This window comes from Leucoraja erinacea, chromosome 10 (assembly GCF_028641065.1).
Source record: "Leucoraja erinacea ecotype New England chromosome 10, Leri_hhj_1, whole genome shotgun sequence".
Taxonomy (NCBI): domain Eukaryota; kingdom Metazoa; phylum Chordata; class Chondrichthyes; order Rajiformes; family Rajidae; genus Leucoraja; species Leucoraja erinaceus.
The window spans coordinates 46,078,064-46,098,229 of NC_073386.1; the positions used below are offsets into that span (position 1 = coordinate 46,078,064).

Here is a 20,166-nt window from a genome sequence, read left to right on the forward strand (position 1 = left end):
CGAGGTCCCCAATTTGTGGACCCAGCCTGCGCCCAGCGATCCCCCGTACACTATCCCACACACGCTAGGGACAATTATCCAACCTGTGTGCCTTTGGAGTGCGGGAGAGCGAGGTACCCGTAGCCCCCGCCCTAACGCTAACTCCAGGTTTCTAGTGGGATCTAGCTGTCACAGGCTGGGTCCACAAATGGGGGACATCGGGGAAAGTGGGGTGGGGTTTGGAGAATGGGAGAAGGGGGGGAGAAGGGGATGTGAGGGGAGGTGGGGGTGAGAGGAAAAGGAGAAGAGTGGAGCAGGGAGAAGGAAGGAAGAAGGGGGAAGGGAAGAGGGGAGGGGAGAAGAGAGTAGGGGGGAGTGGAGAAGGAGGGATAGGGTGGGAGGGGGGAGAGGGGAGTTCAGTCTACACTCACTGAATCCATCCCTGTGAAATGTTAGACTGTGATTGGATCTGGAAGCGGACCAATACATCTGTAAATAAAACTGAACGACTCGGACATCTTTTCACTTACACAATTGATTTTATTTGTATTAATTTTAATATATTAATGTTTAAAATCCTTTAATTGCATGGGGCTGCAAGGAAGAGAGTATTTTATTATAACTAATTATCCCATCTGTGGTCCATGTGCGATTAGTACCCTAGTAAAAATCGCGTTTTAAACCCGTCAAACCGCCAAAATCGCAGGACAGATTCCCAATGACGATTCAGTAGGTTTTGTAACATACCTACTGTGAAAAGTTAGTGTGATTGGATCTGAAGCGGACCAATATCTGTAAATGAGACACATCTTTTCACACACAATGATTTTATTGTATTAATTTTACGCCCAGCCCATTTGTGGTCCCTAACCCTGACCGGGTGTCACCCGCAGGACAGCATATGTCAGTGTGTGACATATGATGAGACACAACATGATGAGACACCCAGATGTTGCCCCTGGATTTTGAACATTCCAAAATCCAGGGGCGACAGGGAGACCCCACGCTTCGCCGTGCGTCACTATTTTTTTTTTGTTGGGGCATTGCATTGATGTTAACATATATTATAAAAAGTGCCTGATTATTCTGCATATATTTTACTTCCCACAGATTGATGAAATAGCAAATATTAACGATATTGAAGATTACATAGAATTGTTGTATGAGGATATAGCTGACAAAGTTCGAGGTTCAGCACTCATTCTTCAGTTGGCTCGTAATCCTGATAATTTGGAAGAATTGCTGCAGAATGGTAAACTAATCTTCATAATTGAAAATCAATGGTGGCCGGCTTTCAGCATCTGCTTCATACTTTCTGCATGACTTCCCTATACTTATATAATTGTTGGAAAAACTTCATCAGTCTCATTCCAAGATCTTTCACTCATTACTGTATATTCATTTCGTATTCAATAGGCATTATTTTTCTTCAACTCCACGGAAAAAAATATTGAGAAATTTTGCATTTCCATTTGCTCAGAACCAAAGCAGAATAATAAACTCCAGGAGTCTATTCTACCATTCTGTTAGATCATGGCTAATCGGTACCTTGGTACATCGGTACGATGGCCATTATTTAGCCATCCTTATTCTAAGACAATATAAGCACCTCATAATTACCCCACATTACGATTAAATATATATTTTTGTACCTTCAGTTCCCTGACCTGACATTAATTAATTTGTATGATGCATATTGAATTGCATTTGCCACTACAGGTGCCACTTTTATTGAGAAAAACCGAAAAAGCTCCGAAATTTTTTCCAACCTACCAAAGCTCGTTTCGCCAAAGAATTATTTGGACTTCCTCCCTGGAGACCTAAACATTTCATTGCTATTTTAAAGGGCTTTTATGTGAAGGGGGGTTATATTTCTATTTGGTCAGAGACGGTGCGTTGGGAGCATGTGGCTCGAGTGTTAGAGAGAGGCGCTCCAAATCTGGAAGCAAAGTGTGGAACAATGCCTTGGGTCAACCGGAACTGTGGCTGCCGACACACAACATTCGCTTTTGGAGCCGCGCATATTTTTCCGTTTGCTCAAGGCGGCTCCAAACCCAGGACTACATATTGCCGCAATATGTATAGAGTATAGCGGAGCTCCTCTAGTGAGCTGCTTTCATTTTAATGCCTATTCTTACTACAACTTGCATTAAATATTGCTCTTAAACTTTCTCCATTTTGTGTATAAATGCCTCAATAGATAAAGGCTTAAATTTAAAAATCCTAGAAATAGCTGAGAATTAGACTTGGAAGTCATGCATACTATCAGTTTTGATATTGATTTGACATAATATCTCTGAAACTGACAATTCATATTCAATAAGTTCTTTATCACATTCCAGGGCCCATAGAGCATCTTCTTAATGTCCTTTTTGAATGGTTGAATGACTTTCAATTCCTCGGCTCCCATTGCCTTAAGGGCCTGTCCCACTTATGCGACTTTTCAGCAAACTGTCTACGACCTTCAAGCTCTGGGGCACTCGCTTGAAAAAACACAAGCTGGATCGACCGTCAGCCACACACACACACACACACACACACACACACACACACACACACACACACACACACACACACACACACACACACACACACACACACACGAAATTTTCAGACAGACGCGCCTCCCCCACACCCCGTTCCTTTTCACTTTACGGTGCAAAGCCAAGGTGACACCCGCGATGAACAGGAAGGTTAACGATGGCTGGCACAGTGTACGATAAGTCCTTTAAAAGAGTTGGGGGGGGGGGGGGGGGAAGAAGAGAAGAGTGGAGACAGTGTTAAGAAGCCAGACAACTTTTAATATGCCAGAGATGCATAGCTATGAAGTTTAGCGGGCATTTAACATTACCGGTTGGTTTTCCTTGGTTCTGAAAACACGTGCTTACATTTTTCTTCCCCATGAGCTAATTAAAATGCCCGGTCTGCAATGGAGATTACGTACGCCTACCTCGACTACCTACAATGACGTGGTGACCCCACTACCACTGCACTACGAGTTCAATAGGACCGATTTTCTCCATGCCGACCAATTTTTACTTGCAGAACATTTTTCAGCTTGTTGAAACATTTTCCACGACCATACTGAGGCCGCTTGTAGTAACCATTATGCGGGAACTCCTCTCGGCCATGAAGAAAATGCACCAGAGACCACCTGCGACCATGTGTCAACCATGCTGCGAGCTTGTGGCGAGCAGAGACTCTCCTAAACTCGCCAATAAGATCGCCATAGTGGGACAGGCCCTTTATCTTTACCATTGATGTCCAGTCGCTTTACCCCTCATTTCCCACCAGGTGTAGCCATGGGCACTTGCATGGGCCCAACTAGCCATGAGCTGTCTTTTTGCTGGTAACATTGAATGGTCCTTGTTTCAAACGTACGCTGGTACCATCCCCCAATTCTTTCTTTACAGCATTGGGGCTGCCTTCTGCACCCATGCAGAACTCAATGATTTAATTAAGTTTACTACTAATCCCACGTGCCCCCAATTACACCTGGCCTATCTCTGACACCTTTCCCCCTTTCTTGACCTCTCTGCGTCCATTAAAGGAAACAGACCTTCAACCGATGCCTACTATAAACCACGGACTCTCACAGTTATCTGGACTGCATCTTCTCCCCCCTTGCGTTTTGCAAAGCAGCTACCACCTAATCTCAATTTCTCTGTCTTCCCCGCATCTGCTCCCAAGATTAGGTTTTCCACTACAACATCAGAGCTGTTCTCTTTAGTAAACATGGTTTTCTCCTCTGTTGTCAGGGATGAATCCCTTACTCGCATATGCTCTGTACGGAACAAAGGTTTCAAAGGTCTTTTATTGTCACGTGTACCAATTAAGGTACAGTGATATTCGAATTACCATACAGCCATATTAAAAAAAGCAACAAGACATAAAACAAGTACATAAAAGTTACTTTGGTTCACAACCTTTCGACTTTCATAATCCTGTGATGTATATTTTATATTGATGCTTTTATGGCATTGCAATATAGTGCTAATAGTTGTATCACACCGAACCTGTACTTTTTGTTTTGCAGTTTTTCTCAATTTCACGGGCTAATCACTCACTATAAAATCGGTGCTCTCTGTATGAACATTATTGACCATGAACTGAAGAGACATGACCTATGGCAAGAAGAACTCAATAAAAAGAAGAAAGTAGATATCCTTTCACATTGTATGAAAATCAAACACAACAAAATAATAATTTTTGAGTCATTTTATTTTGAAGTTTCCCAAATAATTGTCATAGATGCACAATTAACACCCTATAAAGGTTTTCTCCATTTAGTAATACAGTTCTGTGAATTCTGAAGATATAGTGAATTTCATAAAGGATTTCATGAAGAAACAAGAAAAATGTGAATGGATAATTTTACTTTTAACTCTGGGAATCAACCAGTTTAAAAAAAAAAAAACATCTAATTATTTCATGTGTAAAATAGCACTGTTCAGTAGCAGATAATTCTATAAGTAAATTAAAGTTAAGAAATATGCATAAAATTGTTTATTTAATGTTTCACATGCCAAAAAACTCCCCAGATGAGTTATTTTTTTCCCTATAAGACAATCCCAAGTCCTATCAGTAGTTTGTGATCTTGGCTAACTTTAATATCCCCCTAAATTAGAGCTTTCTGCTCTAAATTACATGTGCTTATGATCCCACTTAAAAGGTAATTTACAAATTGGCAAGCAGTAAATGAGCTGGCTTGGAAATAAATATTTCCATCCAGCCTCCTCGCAGTAATCACTTTTGTCTTTTAGAACTCAACAAATAGAACGCAGTATTGTCTTTTAACAACTCAACAAATATTTTGTCTGCAGGAGTCTATTGAAAGTGACCAGTAATCACTTCAATTGATACTGGGAATTCAGAGGTTGGCTGATTCCCATCATGTCCATTGGAATGCTCTTAGTGTTTGCACCCAAATAACTTGCACCCAGCGCTACTGGTTTTCCACTAAACCCACTTGTAACATCTGTGTGACTAAGCCATGAGAAATACACCACCATTGCTATTACCACTTCTGTGGATATGTTTTCTGCTTCTCTAGAATTGTGCTCCAAGATTTTGTATCGTCTCGATACTGGTGGTTATTCTGCATGCTCCCTCAAAGGTCACATTTAGCATGTTAAATACTCCAACTCCAGCTCTGTAATTTATGAATATGTGCACTGTGATCTGCGAGCACCTAATTTGGGAAATTGCTGGTCAGTAAGAGAGCAATAAGCTGAACTTGTAACTCTCAAATCTCTGAAGCTCTGAAGATTCTCTGCACGTCCTTTATGATGCTCCCGAAAGGGATTTCATCTGTGGTGTGAGATTCTCACAAATTTGTCAATGTTTTGTATGACACTGGCTCTACTACCAGCAACTATATCATCTTCCACTTTTCACAGTTGATTGGGCTGTGCAATATCATTTCATGGAGCTTGATATTATCATTTACCCTGGGGATGTTTCTATCTGTTGCATGTCCAGGACGAAGTTGGCTGAAATTGGTCATGCTTGTTAAGCTTGCCAATGTGCATACCATGTCCATAGGCTACCGTCATCGTTACTCTAGCAAGAAAACCTGTTTCTGTAAGAACTTCTCACTCAGTCACATCAATATGTCGCCTTGGCTGCAAATATATCCCAGTAGACTATTGCTAATTAAGGGAAATAATAGATCCACAAACAAAACAATCTGTTGTATAAGCCACCAAAGTAATGAGAATTTACAACTTTCAATAAAGTAACAGAGATTGCAAAAATAGAGTCCGAAGAATGATCCTGACCTGAAATGCCATGTATCCATGTGCTCCAGAGATGCTGTCTGATCTGCTGAATAACTGAAGCACTTTGCCTTTTTTTAAATCAGGAATTGTATGGCATGATACTTTAGGTTCTCAAAGGTATCTAACTTTTGCATTGCCCTAATGGGACAGGACATTGTGCATCAGAGTCAAAATGGCATAATGGCTGGAGGAAGGTTTGTTCAAAGGAAGGATTTGAACGCGTGTAGGAAAGATTTCAAATTGTTGCTTGTCTAAGTCAGTGAGCACGGGTCAATGGATAAATGTTGCATTGTAAATAAGAATAAATGTTCCCAAGTTTTAAATGACAAGATTACAACAATGGCAAAGAGGGAAGGTGCCGAAGAAAACATTTGGAGAGTCACGGTCAGAATTAACAAAGGAGTAAATGAAGGTTTCAGCACCAGGTGAGTGAGTGAAGAGTGGAAGTGAATGATATGGAGATGGAAGCAAGCATTGTTGGCAAATCGAGAATATATTTGTCTGGCTAATTGGGGCCTGGGGGGTTTGTACAGTGTTGTCGTTCATTCTCAGCCAGTGGTGATCATTTGTCCATTGTAAAACCATGGCAATGTTTCTGTTCAAAATAATTCAACAATGTTTTCTTGCAATGTATAAAATTATATTCTTGGTTTCTTTGATGAAAGTACTTATATTGAAAATTCTTCATATTATGAGATCTTTCCTACAAGAAGCTGGCAACCTTTTTTTTGAGTTATTGAGTAGTTTATCACAAATAAGGAATCAACTTTTCAATTAATGTACCTTAACTTTACCCTTACTTGAAGATGATGCTGATAACCAAGTCATGAAAAAGGATTATGTGAAAACATACAAGAAATATCAGGGACTAGTTATCAAGCAGGAGCAACTGTTGAGAGGTAAAGTGCCATTTTATTCCACAATAGGAAAAAAAATCAAAAACATCTGATTATGATGAAGGAATCTTTGATAATCAGTCAAGCAAGTTTCTTAATTTGCCATTAATGTCCTTAATATTCTTGAACACTTTGATGACTTTCAATTCCAAGGCCCCCACTGCCTTATTTACCATTGCCCCTTTACCCCTCATCCCCACCTGACTGATTCTCTTATTAATGGTTCTTAATGTACTCTACCAACATGAACTAATAGAGATTGAAGACAAAAGTTATTGTGTGTGGGCGGGATGGGTAGAGAAACGTTTTGCAAGAAGAACTTTGAATAATTCTAATTTAACAATTGAAAATATTTTCTACTGTATTGCGCCTGAATATAAATAGCATTTAATGTTACTTTTGGAGAATACCTATCTAACATTACTTTGGGAGAATTTTAACATATTCAATGTTCATGATTTCGTATGATTTCTTATTTTTAATTGTGTTTGCATGCAAGTATAGTTCCTTTTATGTCTCTTATTTAAGCCAGAATTATATATCGTAACAGAACCACTAAACATTTTTGTGCAAATTTTAGGTACTAATTTATCTTTTGGTCTTTACTAGTTGCTTTCTATCTTCTGTTGAATTTGGCGGAAGACACGAGGACTGAACTCAAAATGAGGAACAAGAATATTGTCCACATGCTTGTGAAATCACTTGATCGAGAAAACTTTGAGTTGCTGATCCTAGTGATGTCCTTCTTAAAAAAACTTAGCGTATTTGTAGAGAACAAAAACGATATGGTATGTGAGCTATGTTTCTGTTCATGTTTATGTATATTGACTGAATAATTAAGAGAAATATTGGGGTCACGAACATCATTACTTTGAAGTTGGAATTTTGAAATATTTTTGGAAGGTTGAGAATTTGAAAACCAGATGAATAATGGTATTCAGCGTGAGAATCGTCTTTCGATCAATTTGGAATGGACAAAAACTGTTCACATTTTTAGTGATATCTCATTGAGTCCTGGATCTCGGAGAATCCAGCCCTGAGGCCAAACGAGTTCACACTCACTTTCATGCACCTATTTACAATAATCCTACACTAAACACAACTAAAGTGAGAATGAATTAAAACAACATCTGGTCTGATACTAAATGTGTCCTCAATCTTCTCATGCAAAAACCTTTTCTTAGATCAGGATGTGACTAACTGTAGTTTAGTAAAAATAGTCCAAGTTTTAAAATAAAATATTTGCCAAGTGTTTTAGTGTACGCTTCTTTCCCATATGCTTTCATAACTGTTTTACGAGCTTGATCAGCCATTTTCAAATATTTATGATTATATCCTTGGGTCTCTCTGCTTCCCAAAATAGTACTGATTAGTTTTTAATTTGTTGAACATTTGGATTACATTAGCAAACAGGATTTTACAAATTCATATAACAGGATTGTGCAGGATTAACAAATCTTAAAACCAAGTAAAATTTATTACGCAGTGTGAGCCTTTAACAGATTTGTAAGTGTTCATTTGTCAAATTAAACTTTAGACCATGCAGAACAGAAAAATATAAAGAAATATTGGCAAGTAACATTAAGGAAAACATGAGTCTTGCAAGCTATGAAAAGTAGAGTAAATGTTTCATTGTCGATCAGAGTAATCATGACCAATGCAAAAATAAATTGGGTTGTATTTTAAAAAGTTAGTTAAAACTTTGAGTGTTTTTGCATGTTTTTGTGTTTTTGTATTCATAGAGGCTGTTGAGTTGTAGATACTGTTAACCATATGATTTGATCATAGATTTTTTAAATTAAGCAGCTAATCTATCTATTTTACTGTTTTCTTTATATAAAGACTGAAGATGTATTTATTTTTTGTCTTTTTCACTTTTATAAATGTTGCTAAATTGACCAGCTTGATTATGCAGGCTATTTAAAATTCAGGAACTATTTGATATTCCATTCTATTTAATGTAATTAGGCTAATTTAAGTGTTTTAGAAAGAACTGCAGATGCTGGAAAAATCGAAGGTAGACAAAAATGCTGGAGAAACTCAGCGGGTGAGGCAGCATGTATGGAGCGAAGGGTCTCGACTCGAAACGTCGCCAGTGAAGAAGGGTCTTGACCCGAAACATCGCCTATTCCTTCGCTCCATAGATGCTGCCTCACCCACTGAGTTTCTCCAGCATTTTTGTCTTCCTTAGGCTAATTTAAGTGATCAGATGGTCATACTAATACTATCCTACACACATTAGTGACGATTTACATTTATACCTAGCCAATTGGCCTGCAAACCTGTACATCTTTGGAATGTGGGGGGAATCCAGAGCTTCCCAGAGAAAACCCACGCAGGTCATGGGGAGAATGTATAAACTACTTACAGACATCACCTGTAATCAGGATCGAACCTGGACTCTGGTGATGTAAGGCAGCAATTCCACCATTCCACCACTGTGCCGCCCAAATTGCTTGGGAACAGAGAGGCAGTAAAGAATCAACCATATTAGTACGTTGGAGTTAGATGTAGGCCACACCAGGTGAGGTAAATTTCCACCCCAAAGCAGATTGGTAAACCATAGTCTGGTTTGTACTAAAGTCTGGTACCTTTATGGTTACTATTTGCTGAGATTAGTTGTTATTTTACCCTATTCAGCCAATAGAATTCAACTTGTGTCTCTGAATTAGTGAGTCAGAGGTTAGGCAGCAGTTCAGTTACTTAAAAATAACATCCAAATGTTACACCCGGTATAATTTGTTTTCTCAATCTCATAACTGTTGATATTAATCTGTGGCTGTTAAAATCCTTAAGTACCTCATTTGGTGAGATCCCTCTGATTGTGCATAGAATATGTTGGATTTTGTTTGTGCTATTTGTTTGTGAACCAAGTGGAATTTTAGTAGCCGAAATGTGTAAGAATGAACTGCAGATGCTGGTTTAAACTGAAGATAGACACAAAAACCTGGAGTAACTCAGCGGGACAGGCAGCATCTATGGAGAGAAGGAATGGGTGACGTTTCGGGCCGACCCGAAACGGCACCCATTCCTTCTCTCCAGAAATGCTGCCTGTCTCACTGAATTTCTCCAGCTTTTTTGTGTCTGCGGAACACTAGTAGCAGTTTGTTTAAGAAGGAACTGCAGATGCTGGAAAATCGAAGGTACACAAAAATGCTGGAGAAACTCAGCGGGTACAGCAGCATCTATGGAGCGAAGGAAATAGGCAACGTTTCGGGCCGAAACCCTTCTTCAGCAATTTGCTCTGGTAGACATTCGAATGGCAAGTGTGGCTAGTGTGCTCACTTTTGCCCAGTGAAATGGTGAAACCAATTGCAGTCCGTTTACTTTTCGTTGGAGCAGTTGCTTAACAAAACTGAGATAATCAAATCTAGGACTTTCCGGGTCTATACATTATGTGGATCAGTGCTGCCATTGTATTCTCCGTTGTGCTGTTGAGTAAATGAAACTGGAACTGTTCTTCAAAGTGTATTGTGCTAAAGCTCCACATTCATTTTTAGCACTTGGATAGAGTTACATCTAAAAGGTCTCACTCCATCTAAATTACAGTGATTTTTTTCTGCGTATTATATCATTTTTGAATTTCAAATAAACATGTATGTGATGTTTTTGATAGGGGTTTAGAGGAAAATATCATGTTAATGCAACTCATAAATTTTCTAGCCGTTTCATACTTGCTAATCAGCTTTGGAAGTCTTTGAAAAGTCACACCTGGAAGTAATCCGATGTGAGTAACAGAGGCATTCATCAAAGCTGCAACATGAACAGTTGTTTCAAATCCTGCTACCTTTCCGAATGCAGTTTTGTTTAGTGTTGAATAATGGTGGCATTCTTACATAAATGAATAATTGTCAAGAATATTAGTAAGGCAATTGTCTGCCCCAAAACATGACTTTAATAGTCTGCTCAGAAATTCTGATATTTTCCCATTTAATATTTAACCGTCAAGGAAACTTCCATAGGTTGGTTTTGTGTGAATTTTTTATGAAAGAAAATAGCTCATTTATAGTTTTTTACTGTAAGTTAATTAATGGCCTGGCAATAGAATTAGTAATGCTTGACTGTACATTAGTCAAATAAAACCTGTGCCAGGTAAAGGTTTGGGATGAGAAATTTCCATTCAGTGTTGTATCTGGTTTAATTTCATACCACTGAGGTGAAATTGCAAATTTCAATTATATCTTGAAATGTACATGTTAACCAAAATACCGTTAACTTAAATGCCGTTTCCCTATTAAAATTTGTAAGCTTTATCATTAAAAGCACATTACAAATAATTGATTGTTATCCAACTTGTTTTCCTGGCGGTACTAAAATTTTAAAGTTGGTATGGGATTACATACAACTGTCTGAAGACTTTAAATGTTTTATAATGATGTGCTAAATCTTAACCTTATTGTAATTAAATCCATCTTTCCTTAAATGGGTTTTGTCATTATCCTAATGCTTGTGCATCAAGAAAAACCTATAAAGACATTAAGCACTGTTTAGTGATGAAAATGAGTTACAGAAAAAGCGATTTGGACATGCAGATGTTTCACGTTAAGAGCCAGATGAGGTGTACATGGACCCCCATATGTGCGGTGTCCTCACAAGTTCTTGATTTCTTTTTCATCTCACCTGTGTACACGTGGAATGAATTTGCTGAAAGTGGGCAACTCACCAAAACTCTTTTAATTAGATCATATATAAAGTGTTCAATGAAGAGAGCTGACTGCTGTGGTATTGTATGTATTAAAACTGTAAATGGTTAGTCGAAAGTAAGTTTGCTTTTATTCAAAATTCTTGCTAGCCAACAATATTGCCTTTAGGCACAGCAACAAAATATTTTCTATCTATAAATTAAAAAAAACACAATTTTACTTGTGTTCAACGGTTAGTTCATGGCAATATGATTAAGAAATTTCATTCATGATAAAAACAATAATTTCCTTAATATGGATATCCTTCCATTTTACAGCTCATCAGCAAAATCAAGTGGAAAAGTTGCATATTAAAAAGTAACTTAAATTAAATATTATTAGGGCTGGATATTTGTTGTTTTGTAATCTTAAATCTACATAAGCATAATGCATGCAGTATTTAACCAAAATTTCTATTCATTCAAAAGACAATTTCCAAATGGTTGTAACTATAAATTTTAAGAAAACCGCTAATAGGTTTATTTACTGAAAATAATAGAGCTGGTCCTCGAAGAGGAATTTGGTCACCCTTCGGTACAATGCGCGCAATTAAATGTTATTTGAGAATTGTCATACCTATTGGATCCCGATGGTTCCACATCATATTGTTTCTAGTAACTGAAAGTATATATGATTTTGTTAATGGAATCTTCTATTTGGTAATCTTCTAGATTGTAAAACAGAATTTAATGTAGGTGGAGGTATATCCATCGATGTTGCTGATTCATTTGATCATGGTCATTCACTATGTTGGTTCACTTTCTGATTGTGTGTGGACGTCTACACAGTGTACACAAATCTAACAAATTAAGAATTACATCTGGTGTAATTGTATTTCTGGCCACTGTAAAATGCATCCGACTGTAGTTTTTGGCTACAGGGCAAAGTCTAAAAAATGTTGAGCCCGTTGTGTGCATCAAAGTACGATGACCGAACCATTATTTTATTCTGTTGAAATTGTGACTGGACATATTATCGAGCTTTACTTAAAGGCGAGATGTATTTAACACTTGGTGGCAATGTTTAGTTACTGTGTAGGAAGGAACTGCAGATGCTGTTTAAACCGAAGATAGATGTGTAGGAAGGAACTACAGTCTGAGGAAGGGTCTTGATCCAAAAGGTCACGTATTCCTTTTCTCCAGAGATGCTGTGTGACCAGGCTGTGTTTTTTTTTCAGCTTTTTGTGTCAATACTTAGTTATTATTTTTCTGTCTTTTTAATATTTTGTGTTATAATAAATAATTATAATGAAGTGACTAAAAGAAAAATCTTACATAGTGATGTCTATTTGAGTAAGGGCTCTTCTGTTTCATGCCTATTAAGAATGTCAAAAGGCAGATATTATGAATGTGGCTGAGAATATAGAATCTTAATAAAAATAAAGTAGGTAGAATGTATTAAAAGATAAACTTCGATCCAGGTTGGCTGACAAGTTCGGTATCTGACAGTTTTTTTAATTCTGTTCTATGATAATCAGTATTCTCGCTTATCATGATTCTGAATTGGGTTTCAACAGTCCATGGTACGATGTGACATGACAATGCACATGAAGCTAGTCCAGTATTCACAATGACATGTTTATAAAAAATAACTTTCATTAAAACTAAGTTTTCTCTGTGCCCCAAGGAGCTTGCGAGACAATGTCTTGGTTAGGGCGTTTATTCTGAAGTGGCAAGGTGGAGAGAGATCTATTCTTTTTTGAGGTTCATGATTTGCATTCAATAATTAATTGGATGTAGTGTTGTGCAATGTTTTTTTTAATGATTTATGCTCTTTGTGGAGTTTTATGCTCTACAAACCAAACTAAGGATTTTCTTTGGTTATCAAACCCTTAGGTTTGTTCTTTAAATGCCACATAGGTTATAATAAAAATATTTTTTTAGTTGTAATTACTGTAAGATTTGTTGTCCATATGTCACTTGATTAATTACAGTCTTAAAATTGTACATTTTTTATGTCACCTTCTCGCTCCTTAAAACATTTGATCCTTGAGTGTGAAACGTCAGCTGCTTGCGAGTTGTTGAATCAGGTGACGTGGCAGTTCTTTCTCACATTTGAAAGCTGGTGCTGCACCTTTGTAGTAAAATAAATTCGGAAATGTAGTGCAATAAGAAATGGTAAAAGGTTACACATGTTTTCTCTCACTGCAGATTAGCAATTTTCAAAATTTGAAGAGAATTTTGTTAGATGTTTCAAGACATTAAATATTTAGAAACATAGAAACATTTGTTACTAAACGAAGTATAAGAACTACATTTATTCAGTAATTTTTTTTGATTAAAGTTTAATATTGGTATATTCAGCAGAGTTGACACTTCCTTAGAAAAAAAAAAAAATGTTTTTCCAGAAAAATGAAAGCTTTATAAAACCATTTTGATTGCCGGAGAGGTTCCACTTTAAGCTGAGTGGGGGGGAAGGCTTTGTGAAATCATTTCTTGACTTCCCATGGATCTGTCTGCCCCAGGTTACACCAAGAGTTGAATGGGTATCATTTGTCTACTGCACTGTTCCCGTTGTTCTTTTATATTTGTGTGATTCAACAATGCAAAAAACAATTTGCAATTTTAATATAAAGACTGCCTTGAAGACTTGGAAGATTTAGTGAAGAATATTAAAAATGTGTCTGAAGTATGCTGTTGAATGGGGATAGGTAAAGAACCTTAAGCATTGACAAAAATCTGAAAGCAACATTTTTAATACTTCAGGTACTGAAATCCGAAATAAACAGTAAATGCGAGAAATTTCCTGCATACTACACATAAAACAACTGTTAATATTTAAATTGGGTGATCAGTTGTGAAATGTCAGGTATTTCTTGCCACACAAATGCTGCATTTTCTGTTTCTATAATAAAGTCAATTTCTATAATCTTAATAGTTTGAGTCAAGAATTTCTTAAGATAAAAGACCAATATTGATCATAATGCTCTGCTGGTCTGCAGGTGGAGTTAAACATCATTGAGAAGCTAACAAATTTGGTGCCCTGTGATCATGAGGATCTTCTGAATATTACCTTGCGCTTGCTGCTGAATCTTTCCTTCGACACTGGGCTTCGGAACAAGATGGTCCAAGTGGGCCTACTCCCAAAACTGACTGCACTGATAGGTAATGCAAAGTAGCAAACCATTGTTTCTTAATCTAAAGTTTGCACTGTTTTGTAACATGGAGTGTATGAAAGACAATCCGAGTAACCTCACTTGAGATTTCTGAAATGAATCTCAATCAAAGTGCAAACATTGTTATTGTTTCCAATCAGCTAAATACTCGCTATGTAGTTTAAAAATGATGGACGGGAAGATTGTTGTAAAATGCAAGTGCCATAACAGTTATAAGAAAAGCACGTACAAATGTTTGAGTCAGAAAATACTAGTAGTAATCATTTAGTCAGGCAGTATCTTTGGGGAGAAAATCAGTTTGTGATTTCACGTTGATTTTTTTTTTATCAGTAATGAGGAATGTTTGAAAACGAGCATGCTTTAATTTGCAGATAATGGGAAGGGGTGGGGGGGGGGAAGTGTACTTATTGGGCAATGTATAAAAGGTGTGCAGACCTAGAAAGATTTAATGTGAAGTGATAGTACTGGTTAAGAGAGGGTGGCGAAGACTTGTTAATCAGAGATGATCTGCCAGAGTGATGTAAATTGGAGATGAACAAATGGAGAACAGAAAAAAGAAAGGAAAATAAAACCAGCACTGAAACAGTGAATGCTGGAGAATCAAAATACTGGAAATCTGAAATAAAACCACAATTATGGAAATTCTCAGCAGGTTAAAGGAGCATCTATAGAGAGAGAAACAGATTTACTCTTAATTGGTTAGTTCTGGTTCAACCTGGGAAGGTGGTTGTTTGAAACAACTAAATATAATTCAATATCATGAGGATTCTGACTATGCAAATCTGATTTTGTGTAAACTTGTGTTGGGTTTTGTTGGAATGGTAACAGGCTAAAGACAGAGTAATATCTATCCTTGAATCTTTTCTTAATTTTGGAAGCAATTTAATAGACAATAGGTGCTTTAATAGACCATTCAGCCCTTTGAGCCAGCACCGCCATTCAATATGAACATGGCTGATCATCCCCAATCAGTACCCCGTTCCTGCCTTCTTCCCATATCCCGTGACTCCGCTACCTTTAAGAGCCCTATCTAGCTCTCTCTTGAAAGTATCCAGAGTACTGGCCTCCACCACCCTCTGAGGCAGAGAATTCCACAGACTCACAACTCACTGTGTGAAAAAGTGTTTCCTCGTCTCCCTTCTAAATGGCTTACCCCTTATTCTTAAACTGTGGCCCCTGGTTCTGGACTCCCCCAACATTAGGAACATGTTTCCTGCCTCCATGTGTCCAAACCCTTAATAATCTTATATGTCTCAATAAGATCCCCTCTCATCCTTCTAAACTCCAGAGTATACAAGCTCAGCCGCTCCATTCTCTCAGCATATGACAGTCCCGCCATCCCGGGAATTAACCTTGTAAACCTACGTTGCACTCCCTCCATAGCAAGAATGTCCTTCCTCAAATGAGGGTACCAAAACTGCACACAATACTCCAGGTGTGCTCTCACTAGGGCTCTATACAACTGCAGAAGGAACTCTTTGCTCCTATACATAACTCCTCTTGTTATGAAGGTCAGCATGCCATTCACTTTCTTCACTGCCTGGTGTACCTGCATGCTTATTTTTATTGACTGATGACCAAGGACCCCCAGATTTAATCAATTTCCCTTCTATTCTAATGTTCTAAGAGGAATATAAGCTAATATCAATGACCCTAAAATTGACACATGAACTCCAACCTAAATGGAAGTACAAAGTGTCCAAGATATCCTGAAATGGGAGGGAGAGGAGCCCGAGGTCGTGGTGCATATAGGTACCAATGACATAGGTAGAAAAAGAGAAGAGGTCCAGAAAGGAGAATTTAGGGAGTTAGGAGGGGAGTTAAAGAGAAGGACCGCAAAGGTAACAAGCTCAGGATTACTGCCTGTGCCACGTGAGAGAGTAGGAATGGAGCGAGGTGGAGGATAAATGCGTGGCTGAAGGACTGGTGCAGAGGGCAGGGATTCAAATTTCTGGATCATTGGGACCTCTTTTGTGGAAGGTGCGACCTGTACAAAAGGGATGGGTTGCACTTGAACCCGAGGGGGACCAATATCCTCGCGGGAAGATTTGCAAAGGCTACTGGGGAGACTTTAAACTAGAACGGTTGGGGGGAGGGACTCAAATAGAGAAAGCTAGTAGACAGTGTGTGAGGCAGGAGGCAGAGAAGGGAAGCACTCAGACCCAACATGGTAGGGGGGAATGAAGAAAACAATAATAAACAGAGAATAAGAGGTGGTGGGGTTCTTAAATGGGTGAGCAGAGAGACAGAGGGGTGTAAAATGGGGGTGGAAGCAATAGGTAGCAAGGTGAAACGTAAAAGTGGCAGGCAGACAAATCCAGGGCAAAAATCAAAAAGGGTCACTTTTCAACATAATTGTAAAAGAGGTAAGAGCGTTGTAAAAACAAGCCTGAAGGCTTTGTGTCTCAATGCAAGTAGCATTCGTAATAAGGTGGATGAATTGAATGTGCAGATAGCTATTAATGATTATGATATAGTTGGGATCATGGAGATATGGCTCCAGGGTGACCAAGGCTGGGAGCTGAACATCCAGGGATATTCAATATTCAGGAGGGATAGACAGAAAGGAAAAGGAGGTGGGGTAGCGTTGCTGGGATAGGAGATTAACGCAATGAAAAGGAAAGACATTAGCTTGGGGGATGTGGAATCGGTATGGGTAGAGCTGGGAAACACTAGGGGGCAGAAAACGCTAGTGGGTGTTGTGTACAGGCCACCGAACAGTAGTAGTGAAGTTGGAGATGGCATCAAACAGCAAATTAGAAATGCATGCAACAAAGGTAAAACAGTTATAATGGGTGACTTCAATCTACATATAGATTGGGTGAATCAAATTGGCAGGGGTGCTGAGGAAGAGCATTTCTTGGAATGTATGCGGGATCGTTTTCTAAACCAACCTGTAGAGGAACCAACGAGAGAGCAGGCTATACTCGACTGGGTATTGAGTAATGAGGAAGGGTTAGTTAGCAGTCTTGTTGTGCGTGCCCCCTTGGGCAAGAGTGACCATAATACGGTTGAGTTCTTCATTAAGATGGAGAGTGACATTGTTAATTCAGAAACAATGGTTCTGACCTTAAAGAAAGATAACTTTGAGGGTATGAGACGTGAATTGGCCAAGATTGACTGGCAATTAATTCTAAAAGGGTTAACGGTGGATATGCAATGGAAGGCATTTAAAGACTGCATGGATGAACTACAAAAATTGTTCATCCCAGTTTGGCAAAAGAATAAATCAGGGAAAGTACTGCATCGTGGATAACAAGGGAAATCAGGGATAGTATCAAAGCAAAAGATGAAGCGTACAAATTAGCCAGAAAAAGCAGCATACCAGAGGACTGGGAGAAATTCAGAGACCAGCAGAGGAGGACAGAGGGCTTAATTAGGAGAGGGAAAATAGATTATGAAAGGAAACTGGCAGGGAACGTAAAAACTGACTGCAAAAGTTTTTATAGATATGTGAAGAGAAAGAGATTAGGTAAAACAAATGTAGGTCCTTTGCAGTCAGAAACAGGTGAATTAATCATGGAGAACAAGGATATGGCGGACCAATTGAATAACTACTTTGGTTCCGTCTTCACTAAGGAAGACATAAATAATCTGCCGGAAATAACAGGGGACCGCGGGTCAAAGGAGATGGAGGAACTGAGTGAAATCCAGGTTAGTCGGGAAGTGGTGTTGGGTAAATTGAATTGCGTAAATCCCCAGGGCCAGATAGGCTGCATCCCAGAGTACTTAAGGAAGTGGCTCCAGAAATAGTGGATGCATTAGTGATAACTTTTCAAAACTCTTTAGATTCTGGAGTAGTTCCTGAGGATTGGAGGGTAGCTAACGTAACCCCACTTTTTAAGAAGGGAGGGAGAGAGAAAACGGTGAATTACAGACCAGTTAGTCTAACATCGGTAGTGGGGAAACTGCTAGAGTCTGTTATTAAAGATGGGATAGCAGCACATTTGGAAAGTGGTGAAATCATTAGACAAAAATTTTAAATTGCCCCTTGGGGATGAATAAAGAGCTTGATTGATTGATTGATTGATTGAAAGTCAGCATAGATTTACGAAAGGTAAATCATGACAAATCTTATCGAATTTTTCGAGGATGTAACTAGTAGAGTGGATAGGGGAGAACCAATGGATGTGTTGTATCTGGACTTTCAGAAGGCTTTCGACAAGGTCCCACATAAGAGATTAGTATACAAACTTAAAGCACACGGTATTGGGGGTTCAGTATTGATGTGGATAGAGAACTGGCTGGCAAACAGGAAGCAAAGAGTAGGAGTAAACGGGTTCTTTTCACAATGGCAGGTGGTGACTAGTGGGGTACCGCAAGGCTCAGTGCTGGGACCCTAGTTATTTACAATATATATTAATGATCTGGATGAGGGAATTAAAGGCAACATCTCCAAGTTTGCGGATGACGCTAAGCTGGGGGGCAGTGTTAGCTGTGAGGAGGATGCTAGGAGACTGCAAGTTGACTTGGATAGGTTGGGTGAGTGGGGCAAATGTTTGGCAGATGCAGTATAATGTGGATAAATGTGAGGTTATCCATTTTGGTGGCAAAAACAGGAAAGCAGACTATTATCTAAATGGTGGCCGATTAGGAAAAGGGGAGATGCAGCGAGACCTGGGTGTCATGGTACACCAGTCATTGAAAGTAGGCATGTAGGTGCAGCAGGCAATGAAGAAAGCAAATGGTATGTTAGCTTTCATAGCAAAAGGATTTGAGTATAGGAGCAGGGAGGTTCTACTGCAGTTGTACAGGGTCTTGGTGAGACCACACCTGGAGTATTGCATACAGCTTTGGTCTCCAAATCTGAGGAAGGATATTATTGCCCTAGAGGGAGTGCAGAGAAGGTTCACCAGACTGATTCCTGGGATGTCAGGACTTTCATATGAAGAAAGACTGGAAGACTCGGCTTATACTCGCTAGAATTTAGGAGATTGAGGGGGGATATTATAGAAACTTACAAAATTCTTAAGGGGTTGGACAGGCTAGATGCAGGAAGATTGTTCCCGATGTTGGGGAAGTCCAGGACAAGGGGTCACAGCTTAAGGATAAGGGGGAAATCCTTTAAGACCGAGATGAGAAAAACATTTTTCACACAGAGAGTGATGAATCTCTGGAACTCTCTGCCACAGAGTGTAGTTGAGGCCAGTCCATTGGCTATATTTAAGAGGGCGTTAGATGTGGCCCTTGTGGCTAAAGGGATCAGGGGGTATGGAGAGAAGGCAGGTACGGGATACTGAGTTGGATGATCAGCCATGATGATATTGAATGGCGGTGCAGGCTCGAAGGGCCGAATGGCCTACTCCTGCACCTATTTTCTATGTATCTATATCAGGCCAATCAGTCCAAACTACCAACTTGATTATCTTCTGTGACAAGATTCTATCATACCTGCTCTGTTCCCTTTCATTTACTTGCTATTTGTAGTTAACCAGTCTGGTCACGACTATTGATTACATCATTGGTGCAACGCATCCTTAAGATGAATCTGCAACTACATTGCTTTCTGAATCGCATAAATTTAATTGGGCATCTATGGTCGCCACATCCTCATCCCCTCAAATACTGAGTAGTCTGTTTCTGCCTCATAGATTTGTTATTAGCTCCATTTTTAATACTGGAGCCATTGATAAACCAGGATTCTTCTTGCCATGAATGATGAATCTCTTGAACTATTTAACCTGGAGGATTCAGCAAATTTGATTACTGGAGGT

At 38.9% G+C, this 20,166-nt stretch overlaps 1 protein-coding gene across 1 annotated transcript in view; it reads left to right on the plus strand.

Annotated features, from left to right (window-relative positions):
- Positions 1-20,166, plus strand: part of kifap3a (kinesin-associated protein 3a) — a 123,506-nt gene that overhangs the window by 18,727 nt on the left and 84,613 nt on the right. The window contains exons 5-11 of the mRNA XM_055642118.1: positions 1,090-1,231; positions 1,866-1,874; positions 2,717-2,756; positions 3,971-4,140; positions 6,560-6,658; positions 7,265-7,443; positions 14,279-14,441. Coding sequence (XP_055498093.1) covers positions 1,090-1,231; positions 1,866-1,874; positions 2,717-2,756; positions 3,971-4,140; positions 6,560-6,658; positions 7,265-7,443; positions 14,279-14,441 — 802 coding nt within the window. The remainder of the gene's footprint in view (positions 1-1,089; positions 1,232-1,865; positions 1,875-2,716; positions 2,757-3,970; positions 4,141-6,559; positions 6,659-7,264; positions 7,444-14,278; positions 14,442-20,166) is intronic.